Source organism: Balaenoptera ricei, chromosome 6 (genome assembly GCF_028023285.1).
Source record: "Balaenoptera ricei isolate mBalRic1 chromosome 6, mBalRic1.hap2, whole genome shotgun sequence".
NCBI classification, from domain to species: domain Eukaryota; kingdom Metazoa; phylum Chordata; class Mammalia; order Artiodactyla; family Balaenopteridae; genus Balaenoptera; species Balaenoptera ricei.
Window position 1 is genome coordinate 116,024,618 of NC_082644.1, and position 22,585 is coordinate 116,047,202.

The 22,585-nt window shown below is 38.4% G+C and overlaps 1 protein-coding gene across 1 annotated transcript in view; it reads left to right on the forward strand.

Moving 5' to 3' along the window:
* The window catches only part of NUP188 (nucleoporin 188), a 45,291-nt gene that overhangs the window by 1,246 nt on the left and 21,460 nt on the right, over nucleotides 1-22,585 (forward strand). The window contains exons 2-13 of the mRNA XM_059925792.1: nucleotides 5,381-5,435; nucleotides 6,427-6,500; nucleotides 9,132-9,216; nucleotides 9,783-9,863; nucleotides 10,660-10,704; nucleotides 14,054-14,146; nucleotides 14,283-14,402; nucleotides 16,568-16,779; nucleotides 18,162-18,276; nucleotides 18,919-19,119; nucleotides 20,015-20,104; nucleotides 22,252-22,317. Of these exons, the coding sequence (XP_059781775.1) occupies nucleotides 5,381-5,435; nucleotides 6,427-6,500; nucleotides 9,132-9,216; nucleotides 9,783-9,863; nucleotides 10,660-10,704; nucleotides 14,054-14,146; nucleotides 14,283-14,402; nucleotides 16,568-16,779; nucleotides 18,162-18,276; nucleotides 18,919-19,119; nucleotides 20,015-20,104; nucleotides 22,252-22,317 (1,237 nt within the window). The remainder of the gene's footprint in view (nucleotides 1-5,380; nucleotides 5,436-6,426; nucleotides 6,501-9,131; nucleotides 9,217-9,782; nucleotides 9,864-10,659; nucleotides 10,705-14,053; nucleotides 14,147-14,282; nucleotides 14,403-16,567; nucleotides 16,780-18,161; nucleotides 18,277-18,918; nucleotides 19,120-20,014; nucleotides 20,105-22,251; nucleotides 22,318-22,585) is intronic.

Below are 22,585 nucleotides of genomic sequence, written 5' to 3' on the forward strand. Positions count from 1 at the left end.
CTGCAGGGCAAGGCGCGTTCTTAATGAAAGAGGACGAGGGAAGGAAAGCTGTTAGTTTGCCTGAAAGATGCTCTCTGCATCCTGGAGAACCTACCAAACTCATACCTGAAGGTGGAAGAAATGACAGTAGGATTTCTAGGCACTGCTTTGCTCATAGCTTGTTTTAGGAGCGATCTTTTTTTCTTTTCTTTTTTTTCCCCTTTCCTTTCTATTTGTGTTGGAAGGCATGCTATAATGATTGGGATTATACTGAACAGCAGCCTTCTGTTTGAAACGCCTAGAGGTCTGAACTAAGAAGAAACTTAAATTCTATTCCTGGTGCCTGCTGATTTGCAGATGACCACAGACAGGCCACCTTACCATATGCGTCTGTTTCTCCGAATGAGAATCGTTTTCAGAGCAGTATTGAGGTGGCTGTGAAGCATGTATGTTAATGTGAGTTGGCACTAGTCAAAAATGCAGTAATACTCTTAAATCACTCAGGGTTTGGGGAGGATCACTGAGGGTTTGACGGGAAGTCAGTTTGAATTTTGGCATTTTGGGGTATCTGTTGTGTTCTTCAGTTAATGTGTGCTTAAAAAACAAAGAAACAAAAACCCCGTGGTTTGAAAAGCTTGCTGCTTAGCTTAAACCTCAGTTCATGCAGGAGAGATGTGCCTCATCTGTGGAGTCAGAGCGTCCACGAGCAGTGGCTGCTTATATTCATTATTTCCGTGTGGAATATTATAACTGTGTTTCTTAAAAGAACTATCTCAGAGTAGTTTGACTGTGTCTCGGGCTTTCTATCGAAAGGACTCAATTGTAGAGACTGTTAATTCTAATCTCCTAGTTGCTTTCATCCAAAGGTTTCCAACCACATGGATCTCTCTAAGGAAGATAATTTCCAGTTTCATTAACTTCAGCTCTTTTAGGAATGGAATTCCGTGTTGTCTGCTAGACCATTGGACTGCAAGTCAATAAATTTTTTTAACCTCACCTTTGAGGCAAGTTATTGAATTTCTTTGCCTTAGTTTCTTCCCAAAACACTTAGCTCAAATTTATTTATTTACAGTGTCTGCAAACAAATGACAGACACTGTAGCACTTATTTCATTTCTTGGAAGTACATATGGAAGATGTTACTCTGAGGCTTGAATTAGACATCACAATTCCAACCATGTCTGTTGGGTCTTGAAAATCACCTGCTCAAACCTCCAGATCTCAATTTGAGGTGAAGTCTTTCATTGATCCCTGGATCAGTACCCAGTGATCTCTCTCTTTTCTGACTCTTTTCTGTCCTCTATGGTTATTTTCCTTTGTAGTGTCTAATTATTAGGATCATGCCCTTTGGTACTTTCTACTTTTTTGCTGATTGCATAAGGTATGTTTAACATCCTTTATCATTCCCAACACTAAGCTTATGAGTATTGTGAAGGTCTTAGATTTATTTGGATCCCCATTATTCCTAGACCATAAATGTGTAGGAATTGAGGATTCAGTAACATTCATTTCCACAAGGATTCCCTTCCTGATAAACCACTGTTTTCTCCTTTATTCTGCCTTCTCTTGGCACTTCTACGTATAAACATTTGTTATTTCTAGCTTTTCTGTTTCAGGTAGGTTGCAGGTCTAAAAGGGACTCATATCATTCTTATTCTTTAATATTTGCTCATTAGCATGTATATTTTGAGCCTCTCCTGTGTGCCAGCCGCTGTGTTAGGGAATGGTCTGCCACTGTAGGACAGAAGGCTTCGCCTCAGTCTTTGCCTGCTTGCAGCATGAAATTCTTGGGTGCAGCTTGAGGCAGTGTAATGTAATGATTAAACTCTGGAGTCCTGCAAACCTGGGTTCAAGCCCTGGCTCTATTATAAATTAGCTTTGTGGTCTAACAGAAGTTACTTAACCACTCTGAAACCTTAGTTTCCTGATGAGATAATGGGGATAATAATAGTATTTGCTTCATAAGTAAGTTGAAATATTCAGTAAGACAAAGCATTAAAGACTTACTTAGCACAGTGCCTTACATAACTGCTCAATAAATGTTGGCTAATCTTGTTATCAAACTCATTCTCAATAAACATTGTTTTTGACACCTTATAACAAAAAGACCATAATATAACTTAGTTTTGCAAATGAGAGTCTTAATTTCTAAAGAAATAGCTAACGTCTTTTAAGTAGTAAGTGTAAAAATTACTGTATTTCTCTAGGGCAGTGATCTATCTCCAGTTTTGTTCTGTAGCAGAATCTTTTTCTCCCCACTCCTCCCCGCCAAAAAAAAAAAAAAAAAACAAGCCACTATATCAAACGTAAAAGGCAAAGAAGATCGGGACTTCCCTGGTGGCGCAGTGGTTAAGAATCCACCTGCCAATGCAGGGGACACGAGTTCGAGCCCTGGTCTGGGAAGATCTCATATGCCGCAGAGCAACTAAGCCCATGCGCCACAGCTACTGAGCCTGCGCGCCACAACTACTGAGCCTGCGCTCTAGGGCCCGCGTGCCTCAACTACTGAGCCCACGTGCTGCAACTACTGAAGCCCACGTGCCTAGAGTCCATGCTCCGCAACAAGAGAAGCCACAGCAATGAGAAGCCCGCTTTCCACAACTGGAGAAAGCCTACGTGCAGCAGCAAAGACCCAAAGCAGCCAAAAAAAAAAAAAAAAGCAAAGAAGATCTATACTGACCAGGTCTTTTACCTGCTCCTCTGAGACAAGCTGATGCCCTAGAGCAGTGGTAATTTAGGAATTCATTTGAGTACTCATTTTAAAATGTAGATTTCCCATGCCCAACCTCTGAGAAATAGTAGCTCTGGGTGATGACCAGGATTCTGCAGTGTTGCTATGTTGTTTCCAGCTGATTTTGCTGTTTGGGCTGAGGACCAACTACATTTTGAGAAACACTCTTAGAACATTTTTTCTTTTTTTTTTTAATAAATAAATAAATTTATTAAAAAAAAATCCTTGACCTACAAGGGAACACTTGTACACTGTTGGTAGAACGTAAATTTGAACAGCCACTATGGGAAATAGAATGGAGGTCCTCAGATATCAAAATTAGAACTACATATGATGCAGCAATCTCACTTCTTTTTTTCTTTTTTTTTTAAAGATTTATTTATTGATTCATTCATTGATTGATTGCTATGTTAGGTCTTCGTTTCTGTGCGAGGGCCTTCTCTAGTTGCGGCAAGTGGGGGCCACTCTTCATCGCGGTGCGCGGGCCTCTCATTATCGCGGCCTCTCTTGTTGCGGAGCACAGGCTCCAGACGCGCAGGCTCAGTAATTGTGGCTCACGGGCCTAGTTGCTCCGCGGCATGTGGGATCTTCCCAGACCATGGCTTGAACCCGTGTCCCCTGCATTAGCAGGCAGATTCTCAACCGCTGCGCCACCAGGGAAGCCCCGAAGTTGTTTTCTTAAAAGCATTAACCTTTGGGAAAGATTTATAATTTTTAGGTGTCTTTAATCCTCTTTTGATGGGAAAATCCTGAACATTTTTAAATAGATAGGGCTAGTGCTTTGTGTTACTGTCTTAATGGGGAAAAGATTTTTCAATTTATCCTCATAGTTAATATAACTTGCATTCTTCTTGTTAACTGTCTAGTATATTTTTTTAGGACCTTTTCATCGTCTCTGAAAATAGGCTTTCTAAGCAGTGTTATTTCAGGTTACTATTCTAGGGCTTATTTAGGATCTCCCAAAATATAATCCCTATGCTTTTTATAATCATTTCTTTTTTTTATGACTTAAAAAAAAAATTGTTACTTTTATTTATTTATTTATGGCTGCATTGGGTCTTTGTTGCTGCACATGGGCTTTCTCTAGTTGTGGCGAGAGGGGGCTACTCTTCATTGCGGTGCGTGGGCTTCTCATTACGATGGCTTCTCTTTGTTGCGGAGCACGGGCTCTAGGCGCACAGGCTTCAGTAGTTGTGGCACGCGGGCTCAGTAGTTGTGGCTCACGGGCTCTAGAGTGCAGGCTCAGTAGTTATGGCGCACGGGCTTAGTTGCTCTGCGGCATGTGGGATCTTCCTGGCCCGGGGCTCAAACCCGTGTCTCCTGCATTGGCAGGCGGATTTTTAACCACTGCGCCACCAGGGAATTCCCCATAATCCTTTCTTGAGAGAATTTCTTAATGGTTACATTTTGAAATTTAATTCTAGATTAAAAAAAACCCCACAAAACATGTTTCCATGGATGAGGGAAGGAACTGGGGTTAGCACATGGTTGGGAGTATATTTGAAGAGCTCACTGAGGGCAGGGACTATATCTCATGTGTGTGTGGGTTTTTTTTTTGGTATCAATGTTAAATTTCTTGATTTCCGTTGTTGTACTATGTATGAAGTTGTCCTTGCTTTTAGGAAAGACACACTGAAGTGTCTAGGGATAAAGGAATATGATATCTCTAATACAATTTTGTATAGTTTTGGAAAAATATGTGTGTGTACAGGTACACAAATATGAGCATTTTTGTGTGGTATATATAATACAGTTATACACACACACACAAAGAGGGAGAAAGAAAATAATAAAACAAATAATAATTGGTGAATCTGTGCAAAGGATATATGAAAATTCTTTGTAATGTCGGAAGCAGAAGTTGCTTCCATGGCTCCATGGCTAGAGAGAAGACAAAGCCTGTTCTGGGAGATGGATTCACCAGTTCACTCTGTTCCTTCTTTTTTCCTTTTTTGCTTCCTCTTGCTGTGATGTACATTCATTAAAGGACTCACTTTTGGAATCTTGCTGGAATTAAGTTAATATAAATCTGAAGTAGGTTCTGATAAGATGTATATGATAAGCCCTTGAACAGCCACTGTTTTTTCCATCTCTCTATCCGTATTCCCCAGAGATGCCTGTTGTTGAGTGATGAGTTGATGGTCTTGGAGGGCCTTCTGGGGAGGCGCGGTGTGGGGGGCAGCTTCGGCTCACTGTGGGGTCAAGGACACTGGTGGTGGAGGTACTGGGGATACTCATCGGTGTGTGCTGTCCTGGAGGCCGCCATTTTGACACCAAGACCTGGTCCCACTCCTCACGTGTGTTTTTTAATCTCCTGTATTTAGCACTGCATGTGGTACCTAGTGGGACTTCATTAATGATTGAATGAACGTAGTGCCATTCATAATGACTGTTAGTACTGGATTGAGAAAGTGCATTATGTCATGTATTTAGAAAATTTTCTGAAGGTGATGGGGGTCCTGAAATAGATTAGTCTTTTTCTGGATTTTTGTTCCTTATTGGTCACTACATTTTAATGAGAAGGGAGGAGCTAGAAATACTAAATTGAGGCATCTTCTTAGCATAGAAGATGTACTGTAATTCATTAATTACTGTGTTTCATTAATTCTAAAATATATATATATTTTTTTCCGAAAGAGCAAGATTACCTCTGCTTTCTGTCATTTTTTAGGAGTAGTAGAGAACTGTGGACAATTTTGCTTGGAAGGTCAGCTCTGAGAGAACTGGTAAGTGGTGTGCTCTTGAATGGATTCTGTGGTTCTTTGTGTAGTTTACATTACCAAAAATACCCTTCTCTTTGAAATAGGAAGTAAACACCTTTTATTATTCCTAAAATTAATTCCTATTTTATTCCTAAAATAGGCATTATGCATTCCCCACTTCTCTTTGCTGAAATGCAGTGTGTCTTATAGCCTAGCTGTTGAAGTTTTCTAAATCTCCACTTTTCTTGGTACCTCAGTGATTCCTTTTCTGAAAAGATACCAATGCTGCTTGACTGGCTGCCGAGAGTAGGGGTACAAACACCATTTTACTACCATAGGCTAACAAAGATTCTCAGGCCTTTTCTCTGTCTCATATTGACTTGCCTTTTCTTCCTTTTCTGTTTAGCTAGCTGCTTAGGTCACAGAGGCTGAGGTTTTTAGGACATTTCCAAGTATATAATCAATAAAGAACAGTTCTTCATTTGGATCCCTGAGTGTTCTGACTCTGTGAGGCTAAAGTGTTAAGATGACGTATAATTATTACTAGTGTTGTTATTGTAATTAACATAATGAATGTTAATATCATTTTTAGAGTCTTAACATTTTTTGATATGCCTTCATCTGATAATTCCACGTCTGAGAATATATTTTAAAAGAAAGAAATTGTTTTGGGCACAAAGCTGTTTACCATAGTGTTATTCATATAAATAAAGAATTATAGCCAGCTTAAATGTATCTAACATTAGAAGAGTGGTAAATAAATTATGATCTAGCCACTTGATAAAATATTATGCAACCACTAGAAAGGATGTTTATCAAGATTTTCATAATAAGGTTAAATCATTATGTTAGAATGTTAAGCAAAGAAAAGCAGGCTACAGAATTCTATATTCAAAATTATTTCAACTGTGGGGAAAAATGCATATTAGAAAGACTCAAAGGAATATGTTATCCTCAGTGTGATCCTGGAATCTGATTAAAATTGCATTTGTATAATTTCCTTCTTCTTTTCCAGAATCAGATTGAGGCAGAGCTGAATAAACATTGGCAGCGGCTGTTAGAAGGGCTTTCTTACTATAAACCTCCCAGGTATGGCTATTCTGTGGGTCTCATTTGAGTAATTCCCCTGAGGAAACTGACATAGATGAAACCACCCTCATGTAGGAGTCTGTGATATTACTGGGTTAGTTAGATCAGAGGGTATATAATTTGGCTAACCAGGGAAAAAGAGTAGGGCGCATTTTTTTCTCTCTCTTGAAGAAAAGGAAATTCCTTCTGGAAATACAGTATTGTTGAATCCATTGTATAACCCTAGTATCCAGGGATGAGGATTTATTAAATACTCAATTAAGATTCCTAATACTTATTTCAGTCCATCATGTTTGTATGAGAGACTGTCAGCACCAAATGCTAGGATATAGCAGTGAACAATGCTGACACAAAATAGCAGCTGACACTCACGTATTTTTTGCTATGTACCAGTTACTGCTCTAAGCAGTAGACTTATGGTAAGTTATTTAATCCTCACAACAGCCCTTTGAGATAGGTACTATGTTTGTTCTTTGTTTGAATATATAGATTGTTTTTGCTCGGCAGTGGAAAAGAACAATAATAAAATAGAAAGTGGTTAAAAAAGAAGACTCTTTTATCTTAATTCCTAGTCCAGCTCTCATTCTGTTATGCATCATAGTTCTCAAGCTGCCCTCATTTCCCTTCTACTTCTGAACACCTGTTGATTTTATTACATCTTCGCCTTCCATCTTCATTCTCTTAGTTTAGTGAAGAACTTTCTTTTTTTGATCATCTATTAACCCTTCCCCCATAATTATTTTGAAGTAACTCCCAGACATCATGTTATTTTATCTGTAAATACTTTACTATGTATCCAGAATATATGGACTTGAAAAAAGAAGATAAACACTGTGTTGTCACATGTAGGTATTTTTATTATTATTGTTTCCATTTTACAGATGGGGAAACTGAGGCACAAAGAGGTTAAGTAACTTGCCCAAGGTCACACAGCTAGTAAGTGGTAGAACCAGGATTCGAACCTGGCAGTCTTACTCCAGTGTCTGTGTTCTTAATCATCATTCTGTGTTGCCTCTTTCAGACCTTATTGTTTAACTTTATACTAGCCTTTGTGTTGTGGATTTTCTGTGAAATGTGAGAGTCTCTCTAAAAAAAAAAAAAATCCAACAACAGTATGCTTTAGTTCACAGAATGGGCATTTGTGGTTATGAATTTCTTTTTTTAAAGACAAAAGTTCCCTTTGTAGTAGCATGGGATTTAAAGTCTGACAGACTTTTTTTTTTTTTAAACTGCAGGCTTAATTTGAATTTAACACAGATTTTTAAACATTTTAAACTTTTTTTTAATGTCCTCTTTCTGTTCCAGGATTCAGCCGAGGGTATCATATTGCATTTAGTTGTCATGTCTCCTTAGCTGTTAGCTGTGACAGTATCTCAGTCTTTCCTCGGTTTTCATGACCTTGAATAGTTTTGAGGAAGACTGGTCAAGTATTTTGTAGTAGAATACCCTCAATTTGGAAGTCTGATTTTTGGTTTTTTTTTTTCATTATTAGATTGAGGTTGTGGGTTTTTGGAAAGAATACACTGAGGTGAAGTACCATTCTTATCACATCATGGCAGAGGATACATGTTATCCACATGAAGTCACTGGTGATGTTAACCTTGCTCACTTGTGTAAGGTAGCATTTGCCAAGTATCTCTTCTGTAAAGTCACTCTTTTCTCTTTCCCTACTCTATTTTTTGGAAGTGAGTCACTCAGTATAGCCCGCTTGCAGTGTGTGGGCGTAGTGAAATTAAACTACCTCCTGAAGGGGGTAGCATATATGTGTGTTACTGGGACTCCTTCTGTAATGAAGATTTTTCCCTTCTTCCCCATTTATTTATATATATATATATATTTATTCATTCATTCATTTATTTAGATCATTATGGACTCATGTATTTCATACTTTGTTTATACTTTGTTCCAGCTTTGGCCGTTGGGCGTTCTTTGAGGTTTTGACGTGTCCCCATGCTTTTGTTTTCTGAGTATTTTCTTACTTTCTGGCATTACAAGATGCTCCAGGCTCATCTAGTATTTTCCCCACCCCAGCTCTAGAATCAGCCATTTCTCCAAGGAGTCCTGATACTTTTTGTTAGAGAATGGTATTAGAAATACAGATCTGGGTGCTGGGTGTGCTCGCTGCTACTGGAATGTCATAGCTTCTAGGCCTTCTCAGTGGATATAGATAATATATGTATGTATACTAACAGACCTGGTTTTAAAATCACCTCAACTTTTTATTAGCTGTGGGATTTTTGGTAAGTTATTTATTCTTTCTAAGTGTTGGTAATTCCATTTGTAAAATGGGGATAGTAATGTTTACCTTCCAGGATAGTTATAAGGATCAAAAATAATTAATGTAACTAAGTAGATCTACAAATAATATAGTTATAACTATAGTTTGTAACATATACTGTATTTATTACTTAGACATAGTTTTGTGTTATAAAGTCTGTAGAGATGAACTTGTGTGTGTGTGTGTGTGTGTGTGTGTGTGTGTGTGTGCGCGCGCGCGCGCGCATGTGTGTGTATTTTATAGGCACCTAAAAGGCAGAAAAAGGTCTGTGGTAAAAATATCTTTAATATTTTTGTTTTCAACCCCTAGAGGGTCATTGAGAATGAGGAAATGATTCACTGTTCTTTTCATAGTCCAAATTCAGCTGAAAAAGTGAAAGCTAATAAAGATGTAGCTTCACCACTGAAGGAACTGGGTTTAAGAATCAGCAAGTTTTTGGTGAGTAAAAGTTAGCACTGGCTCTGTTTATTACCTGCAGGGTGGATATGCGTGGTTTTGTTGTTAGTGATTGTTAGTGAAAATTCAGTTTATTTCAGTTTTAAAGATTAAATTGAGCATATTATATTTCAAAAATGCCCAAGTTGCACCTCTTCTTGCTACAAGCCACAAGTCAAGTTGCCTGACCCTGTTTACTGCATATCATAGAGTTTTCTTCAGCATACTTGGGGTGTTAGTTAAGTCGCCTAGATTGTATTTAATTATGTAGCTGTTTCCTTTTCATTTTGGAAACCAAGATCATGCCTGCTGCTATATTAATGTTCTTGGTGAATAAGCACAGTTGTTTCTGACATGTAAGTTTAACTGGCATGTAAATTACATGTCAGTGGCTGCTCCTTTTTTCTCCTATTTGGGTTAAAATTATGTTGTGTGAAATCTTTTAAAATAATTTTTGTTTATTCAAGTTCTGTGTTCATTCTAGAGAACAAATCTTTAGATTGCTTTGCGTGCTCTCTGTGGTTTCTGACCTGAGGTGGCTGTTCCTCCCTTGTAACCTCTGTTTTCAGGGTCTTGATGAAGAACAGAGTGTGCAGTTACTCCAGTGTTACCTTCAAGAGGATTACAGAGGTACTCGGGACTCACTAAAGGTTTGTAGTTACGTCCAGCTCCCTTCTCCTGCCTTTATCCTTTTCCTTGTTGGTTTTAGATAATTCAGGATTTTGGTACCAGTTCTCTGCAACAGAGGTAGGTGATCAGATACAGCCATTCTCAGGAAAGACTTTGTAAAGCTTTAAAAAACATATGCTTAAGTCGAGGTCTGTGCTCAGACTTGGAGGGGCCGAGAGGTCAAAGACTGACATGTTAATCATAGAATCTCAGGATGTCAGAGCTGAAAAGGACCTGAGACAACATCTAGCCTTTCCAGCCCCTGATTTTTTTTTTTTTTTTTTTAAATTAATTAATTTATTTATTTTTGGCTGTGTTGGGTCTTCGTTTCTGCGCGAGGGCTTTCTCTAGTTGTGGCAAGCAGGGACCACTCTTCATAGCGGTGCGCGGGCCTCTCACTATCACGGCCTCTCTTGTTGCGGAGCACCGGCTCCAGACGCGCAGGCTCAGTAGTTGTGGCTCACGGGCCTAGTTGCTCCGCGGCATGTGGGATCTTCCCAGACCAGGGCTCGAACCCGTGTCCCCTGCATTAGCAGGCAGATTCTCAACCACTGCGCCACCAGGGAAGCCCCAGCCCCTGATTTTATATATGAGAAACTTGAGGCCAGAGGAGAGGGGCAGGGATTTGAGCACAGACTTGGATACACTTAGGTAAAAAAATGTATCCAGAAATGAACGGGCAGTTATAATCTTGAAGGGTAAGGTAAAGATGTTTACCGTTTTTCTTTGTTAATTGATTTTGCTAATAAGATGGCTCTTTGTTCTTGTTTCTTTCAGAAGGTACTGCAAGATGAGAGGCAGAGCCAGGCCTTAATCCTGAAGGTCAGTGCTAGTCACCATTTCCATTCTTTGATGTAAAATTGGGCAACAGATTCTTGACCTTGTTCTGAGCATTGCTGGCTTTTTTAAATGCAGTAGGATTAATTTGAAGTTTTAAATTTCTTTATCTTTCTTTATCTTTCTTTCTTTATCTCCCCCCACCCCCAAAGTTGTATTTTTGTTTTGTGATTTTCTTTGCTGTGCAAAAGCTTGTAAGTTTAATTAGGTCCCATTTGTTTATTTTTGCTTTTATTTCTGTTGCCTTGGGAGACTGACCTAAGAAAACATTGCTATGATTTATGTCAGAGAATGTTTTGCCTTTGTTCTCTTCTAGGAGTTTTATGGTATCATGTTTTATATTCAAGTCTTTAAGGCATTTTGAGTTTATTTTTGTGTATGGTGTGAGGAAATGTTGTATCTTCGACCTTGATTTACATGCGGCTGTTCAGCTTTCCCAGCACTACTTACTGAAGAGACTATCTTTTTCATTGTGTATTCTTGCCTCCTTTTTCAAAGATTAATTGACTGTAGCTGTGTGTGGGTTTATTTCTGGGCTCTCTGTTCTGTTCCATTGATCCATATGTCTGTTTTTTTTTTGGCCGCACCATATGGCATGCGGAACTTCCCTGACCAGGGGTCGAACCCACGCCCCCTGCAAGTGTGGAGTCTTAACCACTGGATCATCAGAGAAGTCCCCATATGTCTATTTTTGTGCTAATACTACGCTGTTTTGATTACTGTAGCTTTGTAGTATTGTCTGAAGTCTGGGAGGGTTATGCCTCCAGCTTTGGTTTTTTTCCTCAGGATTGCTTTGGCAATTCTGGGTCTTTCATGGTTCCATATAAATTTTAGGATTATTTGTTCTAGTTCTGTGAAAAATGTCATGGGTAATTTGATAGGGATCACATTAAATCTGTAGATTGCTTTGGGTAGTCTGGCTATTTTAACAATATTAATTCTTCCAGTTCAGGAGCATGGGATATCTTTCCATTTCTTTGAATCATCTTCAGTTTCCTTTATCAGTGTTTTATATTTTATAGTTCTCAGCATATAAGTTTTTCACCTCTTTGGTCAGGTTTGTTCCTAAGTTTTTTGGTGAGATTTTCTTTTTTTTTTTTTTTTTTTTTTTTTCTTTCTAAAAAATTTTTATTTTATTTTGGAGTATAGTTGACTTACAATGTTGTGTTAATTTCAGGTGTACAGCAAAGTGATTCAGTTTTACATATACGTGTGTCCATTCTTTTTCAGATTCTTTTCCCATATAGGTTATTACAGAATATTGAATAGAATTCCTTGTGCTATACAGTAGGTCCTTGTTGATTATCTAGATGTGATTTTAAAAGGGATTGTTTTTTTACTTTCCCTTTATGATATTTTATTGTTATTGTAAAGAAACACAGCAGATTTCTGTATGTTAATCTTGTATCCTGCTACCTTGCTGAATTTGTTTATCAGTTCTAGTAGGTTTTGTGTGGAATCTTTAGGGTTTTCTTTTTTTTTATTATTATTATTTTTTAAAAATTTTATTTATTTATTTATGGCTATGTTGGGTCTTCGTTTCTGTGCGAGGGCTTTCTGTAGTTGCAGCAAGTGGGGGCCACTCTTCATCACGGTGCGCGGGCCTCTCACTATTGCGGCCTCTCTTGTGGCGGAGCACAGGCTTCAGACGCGCAGGCTCAGCAATTGTGGCTCACGGGCCCAGTTGCTCTGCGGCATGTGGGATCTTCCCAGACCTGGGCTCGAACCCATGTCCTCTGCATTGGCAGGCAGATTCTCAACCACTGTGCCACCAGGGAAGCCCTAGGGTTTTCTATGTATAGTATCATGTTATCTGCATGTAATGGCAATTTCACCTCTTTTCTTCCAATTTGGATACCTTTTCTTTTTCTTCTCTGATTGCTGTGGCTAGGACTTCTAATACTGTGTTGAATAGAACTGGTGAGAGTGGGCATAGGATCTCATTTTAACATGGAATTTGACCATACTTCTGAAGTAGTTTCCTATTTGGTATTTAGTGAGAACTGGGTACATCAGTTACAAGCAATTAGGACATATACTAATGGTATTTTTATATTTGCTTTCATGTATTTGGCCTGTCTATTTATTTATTTTAAATTATTTATTTATTTATTTATTTATTGGCTGCCTTGGGTCTTTTTTTTTTTTAAATAAACTTATTTATTTATTTATTTATTTTTGGCTGAGTTGGATCTTTGTTGCTTCACGCAGGCTTTCTCTAGTTGCAGCGAGCGGGGGCTACTCTTCATTGCGGTGCGCGGGCTTCTCATTGCAGTGGCCTCTCTTGTTGTGGAGCATGGCTCTAGGCACGCAGGCTTCAGTAGTCGTGGCTTGTGGGCTCTAGAGTGCAGGCTCAGTAGTTGTGGCGCACAGGCTTAGTTGCTCCGTGGCATGTGGGATCTTCCAGGACCAGGGTTCAAACCTGTGTCCCCTGCATTGGCAGGCGGATCCTTAACCACTGCGCCACCAGGGAAGCCTTGCATTGGGTCTTAGTTGTGGCACGTGGGCTCTCTACTGGCTTGTGGGCTTCAGAGCGTGTGGGCTCTGTAGTTGCAGCACGCGGGCTTAGTTGCCCCGTGGCATGTGGGATCTTAGTTCCCTGACCAGGGATCGAACTGGCATCCCCTACATTGCAAGACGGATTCTTAACCACTGGACCACCAGGGAAGTCCCTGGCCTGTCAGTTTATAGCATTGGGTATTACTTGAACGCCCAACTGAGAAATCATGCTAGAAAACTTGTTTATATCATTAAATAATTCCTTTTATCTTATATAACTTTACTTGTATCCTAGTTCATGAAGGTCTTTTGCTTTCTTTTGGCCTAACACTGTTTCCATTTCTGTGATTGTTTATACAGATCTAACTTTTCCATTCACATCTTTTTTTTTTTTTTTTAATTTATTTTTGTCTGCATTAGGTCTTCATTGTTGTGCGTGGGCTTTCTCTAGTTGCCGCGAGCAGGGGCTACTCTGTTGCAGTGCGTGGGCTTCTCATTGCAGTGGCTTCTCTTTGTTGTTGCGGAGCACGGGCTCTCTGCGTGTGGGCTTCAGTAGTTGTGGCGCGTGGGCTTCAGTAGTTTGCGCTCGCGGGCTCTAGAGCGCAGGCTCAGTAGTTGTAGCACACTGGCTTAGTTGCTCCGCAGCATGTGGGATCTTCCCAGACCAGGGCTCGAACCCGTGTCCCCGGCATCGGCAGGTGGATTCTTAACCACTGCGCCACCAGGGAAGTCCCCCATTCACATCTTTAAGTGATTTTTTAATCAATAAATTTAAAATTGAATATCTTCTATGCAAAGGTGAGTAACTGATTTTGAATCTTTGGGTTCTTCCCAGATTGCAGATTATTACTATGAAGAAAGAACCTGTATTCTTCGTTGTGTCTTACACCTTCTCACTTATTTCCAAGATGAAAGACACCCCTATAGGGTAAGCCCATTTAGTCCTCTTGTTTCTCTTTACCCTGTAAAATTCAGTCCTTTTTATAATTTATTCATATTTCTGTTCATTTGAATATTTACCTTTTACTCAAGATATAAGTTACTGTTTTGGATTTTTTTTTAAGGTTGAATATGCAGACTGTGTTGATAAATTGGAAAAGGAACTAGTTACAAAATATAGACAGCAATTTGAAGAGCTTTATAAAACTGAAGCACCAACATGGGAGACACATGGAAACCTCATGGTATGTGGTTATTGGGCCTTCCTGTAACGCTCAGGAGAATTGTATATCTGCTCATAGAGCTCTAGGTTAAATTACTTATTCACCTATGAACTTAAAACATTTATAAATTATCATTCTTTAGAACAGTTTAAACATGTGATATGAATCAAAACATTGACTTTAACTAATGGTATTTAATTTGGACCTTCCCCTTGACTTTGTCTCTCAAGTTAATTTATTTTTTTTCTTACCTGAAGTATTCTCTTAGTGGTTAATAAAACTCTAAACCCAAGATTTCACCTTCTTTATTATCATTATCTATTAAGTGTGTGACACTAGTCTAATTGTTTTATCCTAAATCTTAAACCAATGTGCATTTATAGATTTATAGATTAGAACATGACCTTTTTTGTTTTGAAATAATTATTATTATTACGTTTATTAAAACAATTCAACCAAAATACAGACAGTAGCTATTTAAAATATTTAGTAGAAGAAAAGAGCTCACTTGTAATAGCAACAAAAGCATAAATTTCTCAGGAATAAGCTTACTATAATCCAAAATCTAAATGAAGGGAACTTTAAAATGCTAAAAGGATATAAACAGTCATAATCAAATGGAAAGACATGGTGCCTTCTTGAAAATAAAGACTCAGCACCAAGTGTCAGTCCTTCTTATTTTAACCTATAAATTTACTGTGATCCTAGAAAAAATACTAACAAGTATTTGCTTTGCCTTTTATTTTGAAACTAGACAAGCTAGTTCTAAAATTCATTTGGAAAATAAATAAGAATAGCCAGGAAGTTTTTCAGAAAGGAAGATAAGCTTTATTAGATAATAAGACTAAAATAATTTAAAGCATGGCATTGGTACATGAATAAATAGAGTGATGAATAGCACATAGTAGAAAGTCTAGTGTAGACCAAATGCTGATAGGGAATTAGTGTATGATAAAGGTGGCATTTTGAATTAATGGGGAAATGTTGGGTTATTCAATAAATGGTGTTGGAACTACTGGGTAGCCATCTGGAGAAAAATCAAACTGTATCTCTATCTCACTCCTTCTACCAGAAGAAAATCAGAGAGATATCAATGATACAAATTTTTAAAATTCAACTATAAAAATACTAGAAGACACATGGGAGGTAGTTTTGTTTTTATTTTTTTGGATTGGAGAAGACTTTTTAAAGTAAAACACAGGACTTCCCTGGCGGTCCAGTGGTTAAGACTCCGCGCTTCCACTGCATGGGGCACAGGTTCCATCCCTGGTCAGGGAACTAAGATCCCTGGTCGGAGCACTAAGTGCCGTGTGGCCAAAATAGGTAAATAAATAAAACTAAAGTAAAACTCAGAAGCCATAAAAGAAAAAAGAAAAGATAAACCTGGCAACATCAAATCAAAAACTTTTACAAGGCAAAAAAACAAAAAAAGTGCTATAAGCAAAGTCAAAAGACAAACTCATAGCATAAAGGGTTCTTGAAACAGAACGCCTGTAAGTCAATAAGCAAAACCGAACAGAAAAACAGGCAAATGAAATACATATTTACATGACAACACTCACATCCAAGGGATGGGATAATGGGCACTCATACTTTGCTGTTTGAATTTGTATACTTTTTAATGGAAAACATTATGACAATATCTAAAAATTGAAAAGCACATATTTCTTGACCTAGTAGTTCCACTTTAAGAGTTTATCCTATAGATACATTCACACTTACATGAAATGACTGTGTAAATGACAAATCTGTAGCATCCCTCAGCTTTATTCAGGTATAATTTACATCCAGTAAAATTCATTTATTTTAAGTGTACAGTTTGAATTTGGCAGTTGTATATAGTTATATGCAGTAACCACCTTCATGATCAATATATATTGATAGAACATTTCTGTCTATCCAGTAGGTTTGCAGTTAGTCTGTGACCCCTGGCCCCCAGCAAACTACTAGTCGGAATGAATGAATGTGTGTGGCATATTATTGGAAGGAAAGACAAAAACCTCTAACAGTGGTTGCCTCTGGGGATAGATTTGGATGACTGGGCAATAGGAATTGTAGGGAGGGTTACTTTTTTTTTTAATCTTATTTTTATACATGTTTTACCTAATAAAAATAACTCGAAGGATTTAAATGTGTTTTAAAATCTGACTTTATTTCTCTCCCATTTTTCTTCATTGGTTGTGCAGACTGAGCGCCAGGTGTCTCGCTGGTTTGTTCAGTGCCTTCGGGAGCAATCCATGCTGCTAGAAATTATTTTCCTTTATTATGCATACTTTGAGATGGCACCTACGGACCTATTGGTATTAACCAAGATGTTTAAAGAGCAAGGATTTGGTAGTAGGCAGACTAACAGGCACCTGGTAGATGAAACCATGGATCCTTTTGTGGATCGGATTGGGTAAGTCTGAATTGAGACTGAACTTGTACAATGTTTAGAGTTTAGAGCATTGATATTAGTGTGGTCCTGTGAATGGGTGAAGGGAGGGGCTAGGTGTACTTTTCACTTAATGGGTGGGGAAATAGATGGGTGTACTACCATGTTCTAGGTCATTCAGGGAGTGAAGACTTGGATTGAGAGGGATATCTTTTCTCAAAATAAGTATCACATTCTATTCTTTTACTTACTGTTTTCATCTAAGAGTTCATCCTTTCATTCTACAAAAAATTCGTTGAGCAACTGTTGTAGACCAGGCACTGTGCAAATGCTAAGCAAACAGTGATAAATAGGGGAGATGTATTTATTCCCTGCCCTCTTTGACGTGATAGTCTATGTACTTTGAATTTTATGGAAATGGGTATATCCACATTTTGAGGCCTGTTTCCTCTGTGAACAAAAGTACACACTTGATGGACTTCCCTCATGGCGCAGTGGTTAAGAATCCACCTGCCAATAGAGGGGACACGGGTTCAAGCCGTGCTCCAGGAAGATCCCACATGCCCATGGAGCAACTAAACCCATGCACCACAACTACTGAGCCTGCACGCCACAACTACTGAAGCCCACGCGCCTAGAGCCCGTGCCCTGCAATAAGAGAAGCCACCGCAATGAGAAGCCCGCGCACCACAACGAAGAGTAGCCCTAGCCCCCGCTTGCCGCAACTAGAGAAAGCCCGTGAGCAGCAACGAAGACCCAACACAGCCAAAAATAAATAAATAAATAAATAATATGTTTTAAAAAAAATACACACTTGACCATTGAGACATTTGATCTGGCCTAGATGTAATTGGTGGCTGTAGAAACCTTTAGTACTAGATCTGTGCTTTGAAGGCAGAAACCACATGAGCCTACCAAGCATTTAAAATATGGCTGGTGGACTTCCCTGATGGTCCAGTGGTTAAGATTTTGCGCTTCCACTTCAGAGGGTGCGGGTTTGATCCCTGGTCGGGGAGCGAAGATCCCACATGCTGCGCGATGTGGCCAAAATAAATAAATAATAAATAAAAACTAAAAAATAAAATAAGACTGGTCATGGGAATTCCCTGGTGGTCCAGTGGTTAGGACTCTGCGCTTTCACTGCTGAGGGCCTGGGTTTAATCCCTGGTCGGGGAACTAAGATTCCGCAAGCCGAGTGGTGCAGCCAAAAAATAAAAAATAAAATATGGCTGGTCAAATTGAGATGTGCTGGAAGTGTAAAATACATATTGGATTTAGAAGTCTTAGTATGAAAAAAGAATGTAAAATAACTCAACCTTTTTGACATTAAAGTGTCTTACATTTCACCTTAGTCTCCATTGAGGTTCAGAGTAGCATGTATGACACCATGATATTTTTCTTTCCAGCTACTTTAGTGCCCTTATCCTGGTGGAAGGCATGGATATTGAATCCTTGCATAAGTGTGCTTTGGATGACAGAAGAGAACTGCACCAGTTTGCCCAGGACGGGCTTATTTGTCAGGTGAACTTGGAGCAGCCTCTTAATTTTTTCAGATGGTTTGTAGTTAGTAGTAAGTTTTTAACCACTCAACTATACTGCCACATAAAATTTTCCTTATTGTGGAATTTGTGGTTCTACATTGTTAAGAAGTTAATTGGATCTGGAAGAAGTCTCAGATTTGTTAGTTATTTTCACAGAGGTGAGAGTTGGATCTGTGAGACCAAGTAGAGTGACTCAGGGAGATGATATAAGGACAAAAGAGGCCCAAGGACAGAACCTTGGCCATTGTCTGCGTTTATGGAGCCTGTGAAAGAAGAGGAAAGGGGAAGAACATGAGGTGGGATGGTCAGAAAGATAGAAAAAGAGGAGAGATCTGAGAAAGTTCTAGAAGGATCAGGGAAATTTTCTAAGGAGTCTCTATTTGAACATGTATTTTATAATCTTAATAGTACTTAAAATCAGAGAAAACTGGGGGTAAAGGGAAGAGTAATTGAGGGGTCTAGTAACGAAGTGGCTGTGGCTTGGGAAGAGTAAAATGTCAGAATGGGAGAGAGGGGCCACTGAGGATGAATGGAAGACTTATTAAGCATGGTGAAGGATCCTCTGGAAGGGTCTTGACCCTTTCTGTTAAGTGACACAGATGTTGTTTTCTCTTTTCATTAGGATATGGACCGTTTGATGTTGACCTTCGGGGACATTCCACATCACACCCCAGTGCTTTTGGCTTGGGCTCTCCTCCGTCACACCCTGAATCCAGAAGAGACAAGCAGTGTTGTCCGGAAGATAGGTGGCACAGCCATCCAGCTGAATGTATTTCAGTATTTGACCCGACTACTCCGCTCACTGGCCAGTGGGGGAAATGATGTGAGGCTCGGGCTATTGGTGTTTGAGCATGAGAGTGGGCAAAGAGCGGGGCAGAAGCTCATTAATGAGTCATGATAATAATAATAGTAATTGGCAAGGACATGGATAATGATAATAGTTTTGTAACTAACCTTTATAGAGCATTTACTGTGACAGACGTGCTCGGCACTTTCTGTACAATATCTTGTTTCATCCTTAAAATACTTCTGTGCACTAGGGCTTATAATCCTATTTTACACATTAGGAAATTGAGACTGAGGGAGATGGAATTTGCCCACAGAAACAATAAATTGGCAGTAAATGGTGGATACAGTTTGAACTATGTCTGACTCTTTGCCAGTATGTTATGCTGCGCCATTTAGTATCTCTTAGAAGATAGCTTTGGTCATAATGACTGGAGAAATCTTTTTGGGGGGCTTATTCATTCAACTGTACAGGATGAATTAGAAATTCTCTTGAGTCTTGTGTTGGGACTTAATTTGAGTGACACAGTTTAATCAGCTTGTTTTGACATGCTAAAGGAAACCTCAGCCAACTTGTTGTCACTGGTTGATTTATCTCGGTGACAGTTCAGGCAGCTGCATCATTCATACCAGCACATAGAGACTCTATCCTTTTTGTAGGCTGGAGGTGGTTTTCTTCCCCACAAAAACTTTGATCATTTTGAAAATGGTTCCTTTTTGATGTTATTCTTGACTATGTTGTAATATTTATGGTTCCTGCTTTCTCTTTTCTCCCTTTGTCTTCCTGATCTTGGGACCAAATTAGGAATTATGAAGCCTCAGGTTCTCTTCCCATTTGTTTACAGAGACTATATTAATGTGATGGGATTGTGCTGAGTCTAGAAAAGAGTGGTGTCACTCAGAATTACCCACTGACTCCTTTGTCATTACAGTGTACCACTAGCACCGCGTGCATGTGTGTCTATGGACTCCTTTCTTTTGTTCTGACCTCGCTGGAGCTGCACACATTGGGCAATCAGCAGGTCAGTTTCTGGCTTTCATGAGACTGTCTACACTGCCCCGCTTTGCAATCATCTTCCTAAGATACCCCTTTGAAGCTGATATAACACAGACCCATTTACTTCAAGTATGATTTGTTTATTGTTGTTTTCCACTTATTATATTATAAAAATGATGCATATTAATGATTAAAAAATTAGAAAGTGCTGATAAAAAGAAAAAACTATAATCCCACCTTGCAGGATAACATATGTTAACATCTTGATGTGTTCCCTTCCAAATATAAAAATATAATAATTCCCTAGAAATGGAATCACAATGTATATACTGTTTTGTAACCTATTTTTTTTACTCTGTAGTGCATGTGTCCCAAACAGCTGTGGATGCTAATACTCTTGTGCAATATTTTTTTTAAATGAAATATTTCAAAGTTATTCCAAAGGAGACAAAAATTGTCTAACGATCCCATCACCAGCTTCCAAATTATCAATGCACAGCTGATCTTATTCATTTCTGCCCCTTTCCTCCTTGGTTATTTTGAAGCAAATCCCAGACATCATTTAGTAAATATGAATATTTTAGTAAAATTTCACAACCATTCTCATATCTAAAAAAAAAAACTTCAAATAATCAAGGCAGGGTTCAAATTTCTAATTATAAATGTCATAAGTTTATCATAAGTTTGTATCAGGATCTAAATAAATAAGATCTGTACATTATTGGTTGATAAGTCTGTCAAATTTCTTTTAGTCTGTAGTTGTGCTGTCCACTATGGTAACCACAAGACATATCATTGTCTAGATCCATTAGTTCCTTAGGAGTTACGGAATGGCACTATTCTGACTCTATTATCTTTCCTCTTTTGTTTACTGGTTGGAACATTGCTATAAAAAAGAAATTTGTTTCACCATATATACAAATATCAAATCATTATCTTGTGCACCTGAAACTAATATAATGTTATATTTCAATTATTTCTCAATTAAAAAAAAGAAATTCTCTCTCGTTAACTATTTGATACTCTGGTATAGAGTACTGTACACGCTTCTTTTCCTGTATTCACCACTTTTCCCTAGCATCCTTAGTAGCATCCCAAGTTGGCTACTGAGGTTTTTTTATTTTTTACATGGCATTGTGAACTCATGGATTTAAACATATTAGCTGTGTTTTAATTCATTGCAGTCATTATTCTTTTTTCATTTTTTGTTTGTTTGTTGTTTTTCTGCAGTTAGTATTCTTAGGCTCAGGTTGCCCCATATTTGGCCAGTAAGAGCTTTTTCAGATTAGCTTCTGAATCTGTTTGACATTTCCCTTACACATTTTGATAGCTCTGTTGCTTTCTGATATGACAAAATCTTGCAGGATTATCTTCGAAGATTCTTGCCCCAGACCTGGAATCTGCCATTTCTCCAAGGAGCCCTGGTTCCTTTCAGTGGGAAATGATATTTGGGGAGTTCTTTATAACTAAGTCATTGTATTCATTTATGATGAGTGACTTATTCTGGAAATTGAAGAAATTGATTAAGTTGATGAAAATGAATATTTCTTATCATTGGAGAGAAAAGAAATTGGTGTTAATTGAAAGACTCAATTTCCAAAGCTCTAGGAGCATAGAACAAGCTTTGCATCCTTTGCCAAAATTCTGGTCACATTTGGACCCTACTATATGCCTGGAGTATTGGTGTTAACATTTTGGGGTTACAGGTGTCCTAGTACTTGGAATTTTTTCAATAAATCATTTCATAAGCCTTCACTAGATTCCCAGTGTGTGCCAAACTCTGTGCCAGGTGCTGGGGATGAAAAATTTAAAAAGGCGTTATTCTTGACCTCTAGGAGGATAGTTTAGCTGAATCTAGTAGTACCTCACATTAACATGGCATTTTAAACTTCACAGTTCATTTTCTCGTACATTATCTCATTTAATCCTTATGACAACACTGTGAAGCAGATAATAGTTTCACCATTTTAGAATTTGAAGTTCAGAAAGGTTAATTTGCCTAACATCATACAACAGATTAAGATTACATCCCTTACTTTTTAATCCCAGAATTCTTTCTGACATACTATATGAAGGTATTATTCATGTTTTTATTTTAACAGAATACAGTTAAAAAAAGATGGACTGGTTCAACTAGGGAAAATAAGCATTTTCTTCTTCCCTCCCCAACAGGATGTAATCGACACAGCATGTGAAGTCCTGGCAGACCCTTCTCTTCCAGAACTGTTCTGGGGAACAGTAAGTATGTCAGAGGGAGCCATGCTATGGTATTCTCTGTAGCAGAAGAATTTATTAAACACTTACGTTGTGGTAGGTCTTATACTAAGCTTTTAAGTCTATTTTCTCATATAATCTATACAAAAATCTATGGATTGGGTAGTATTATTATCATCACCATTTTGCGTGTGAGGAAATGTGATGCTCGGAGATGTGAAGTGATTTGCCCAAGCTAGTCACAACTAGACAATCAAGATCAAGATCTAGTTCTGTCTGACTTGAGTCCCTA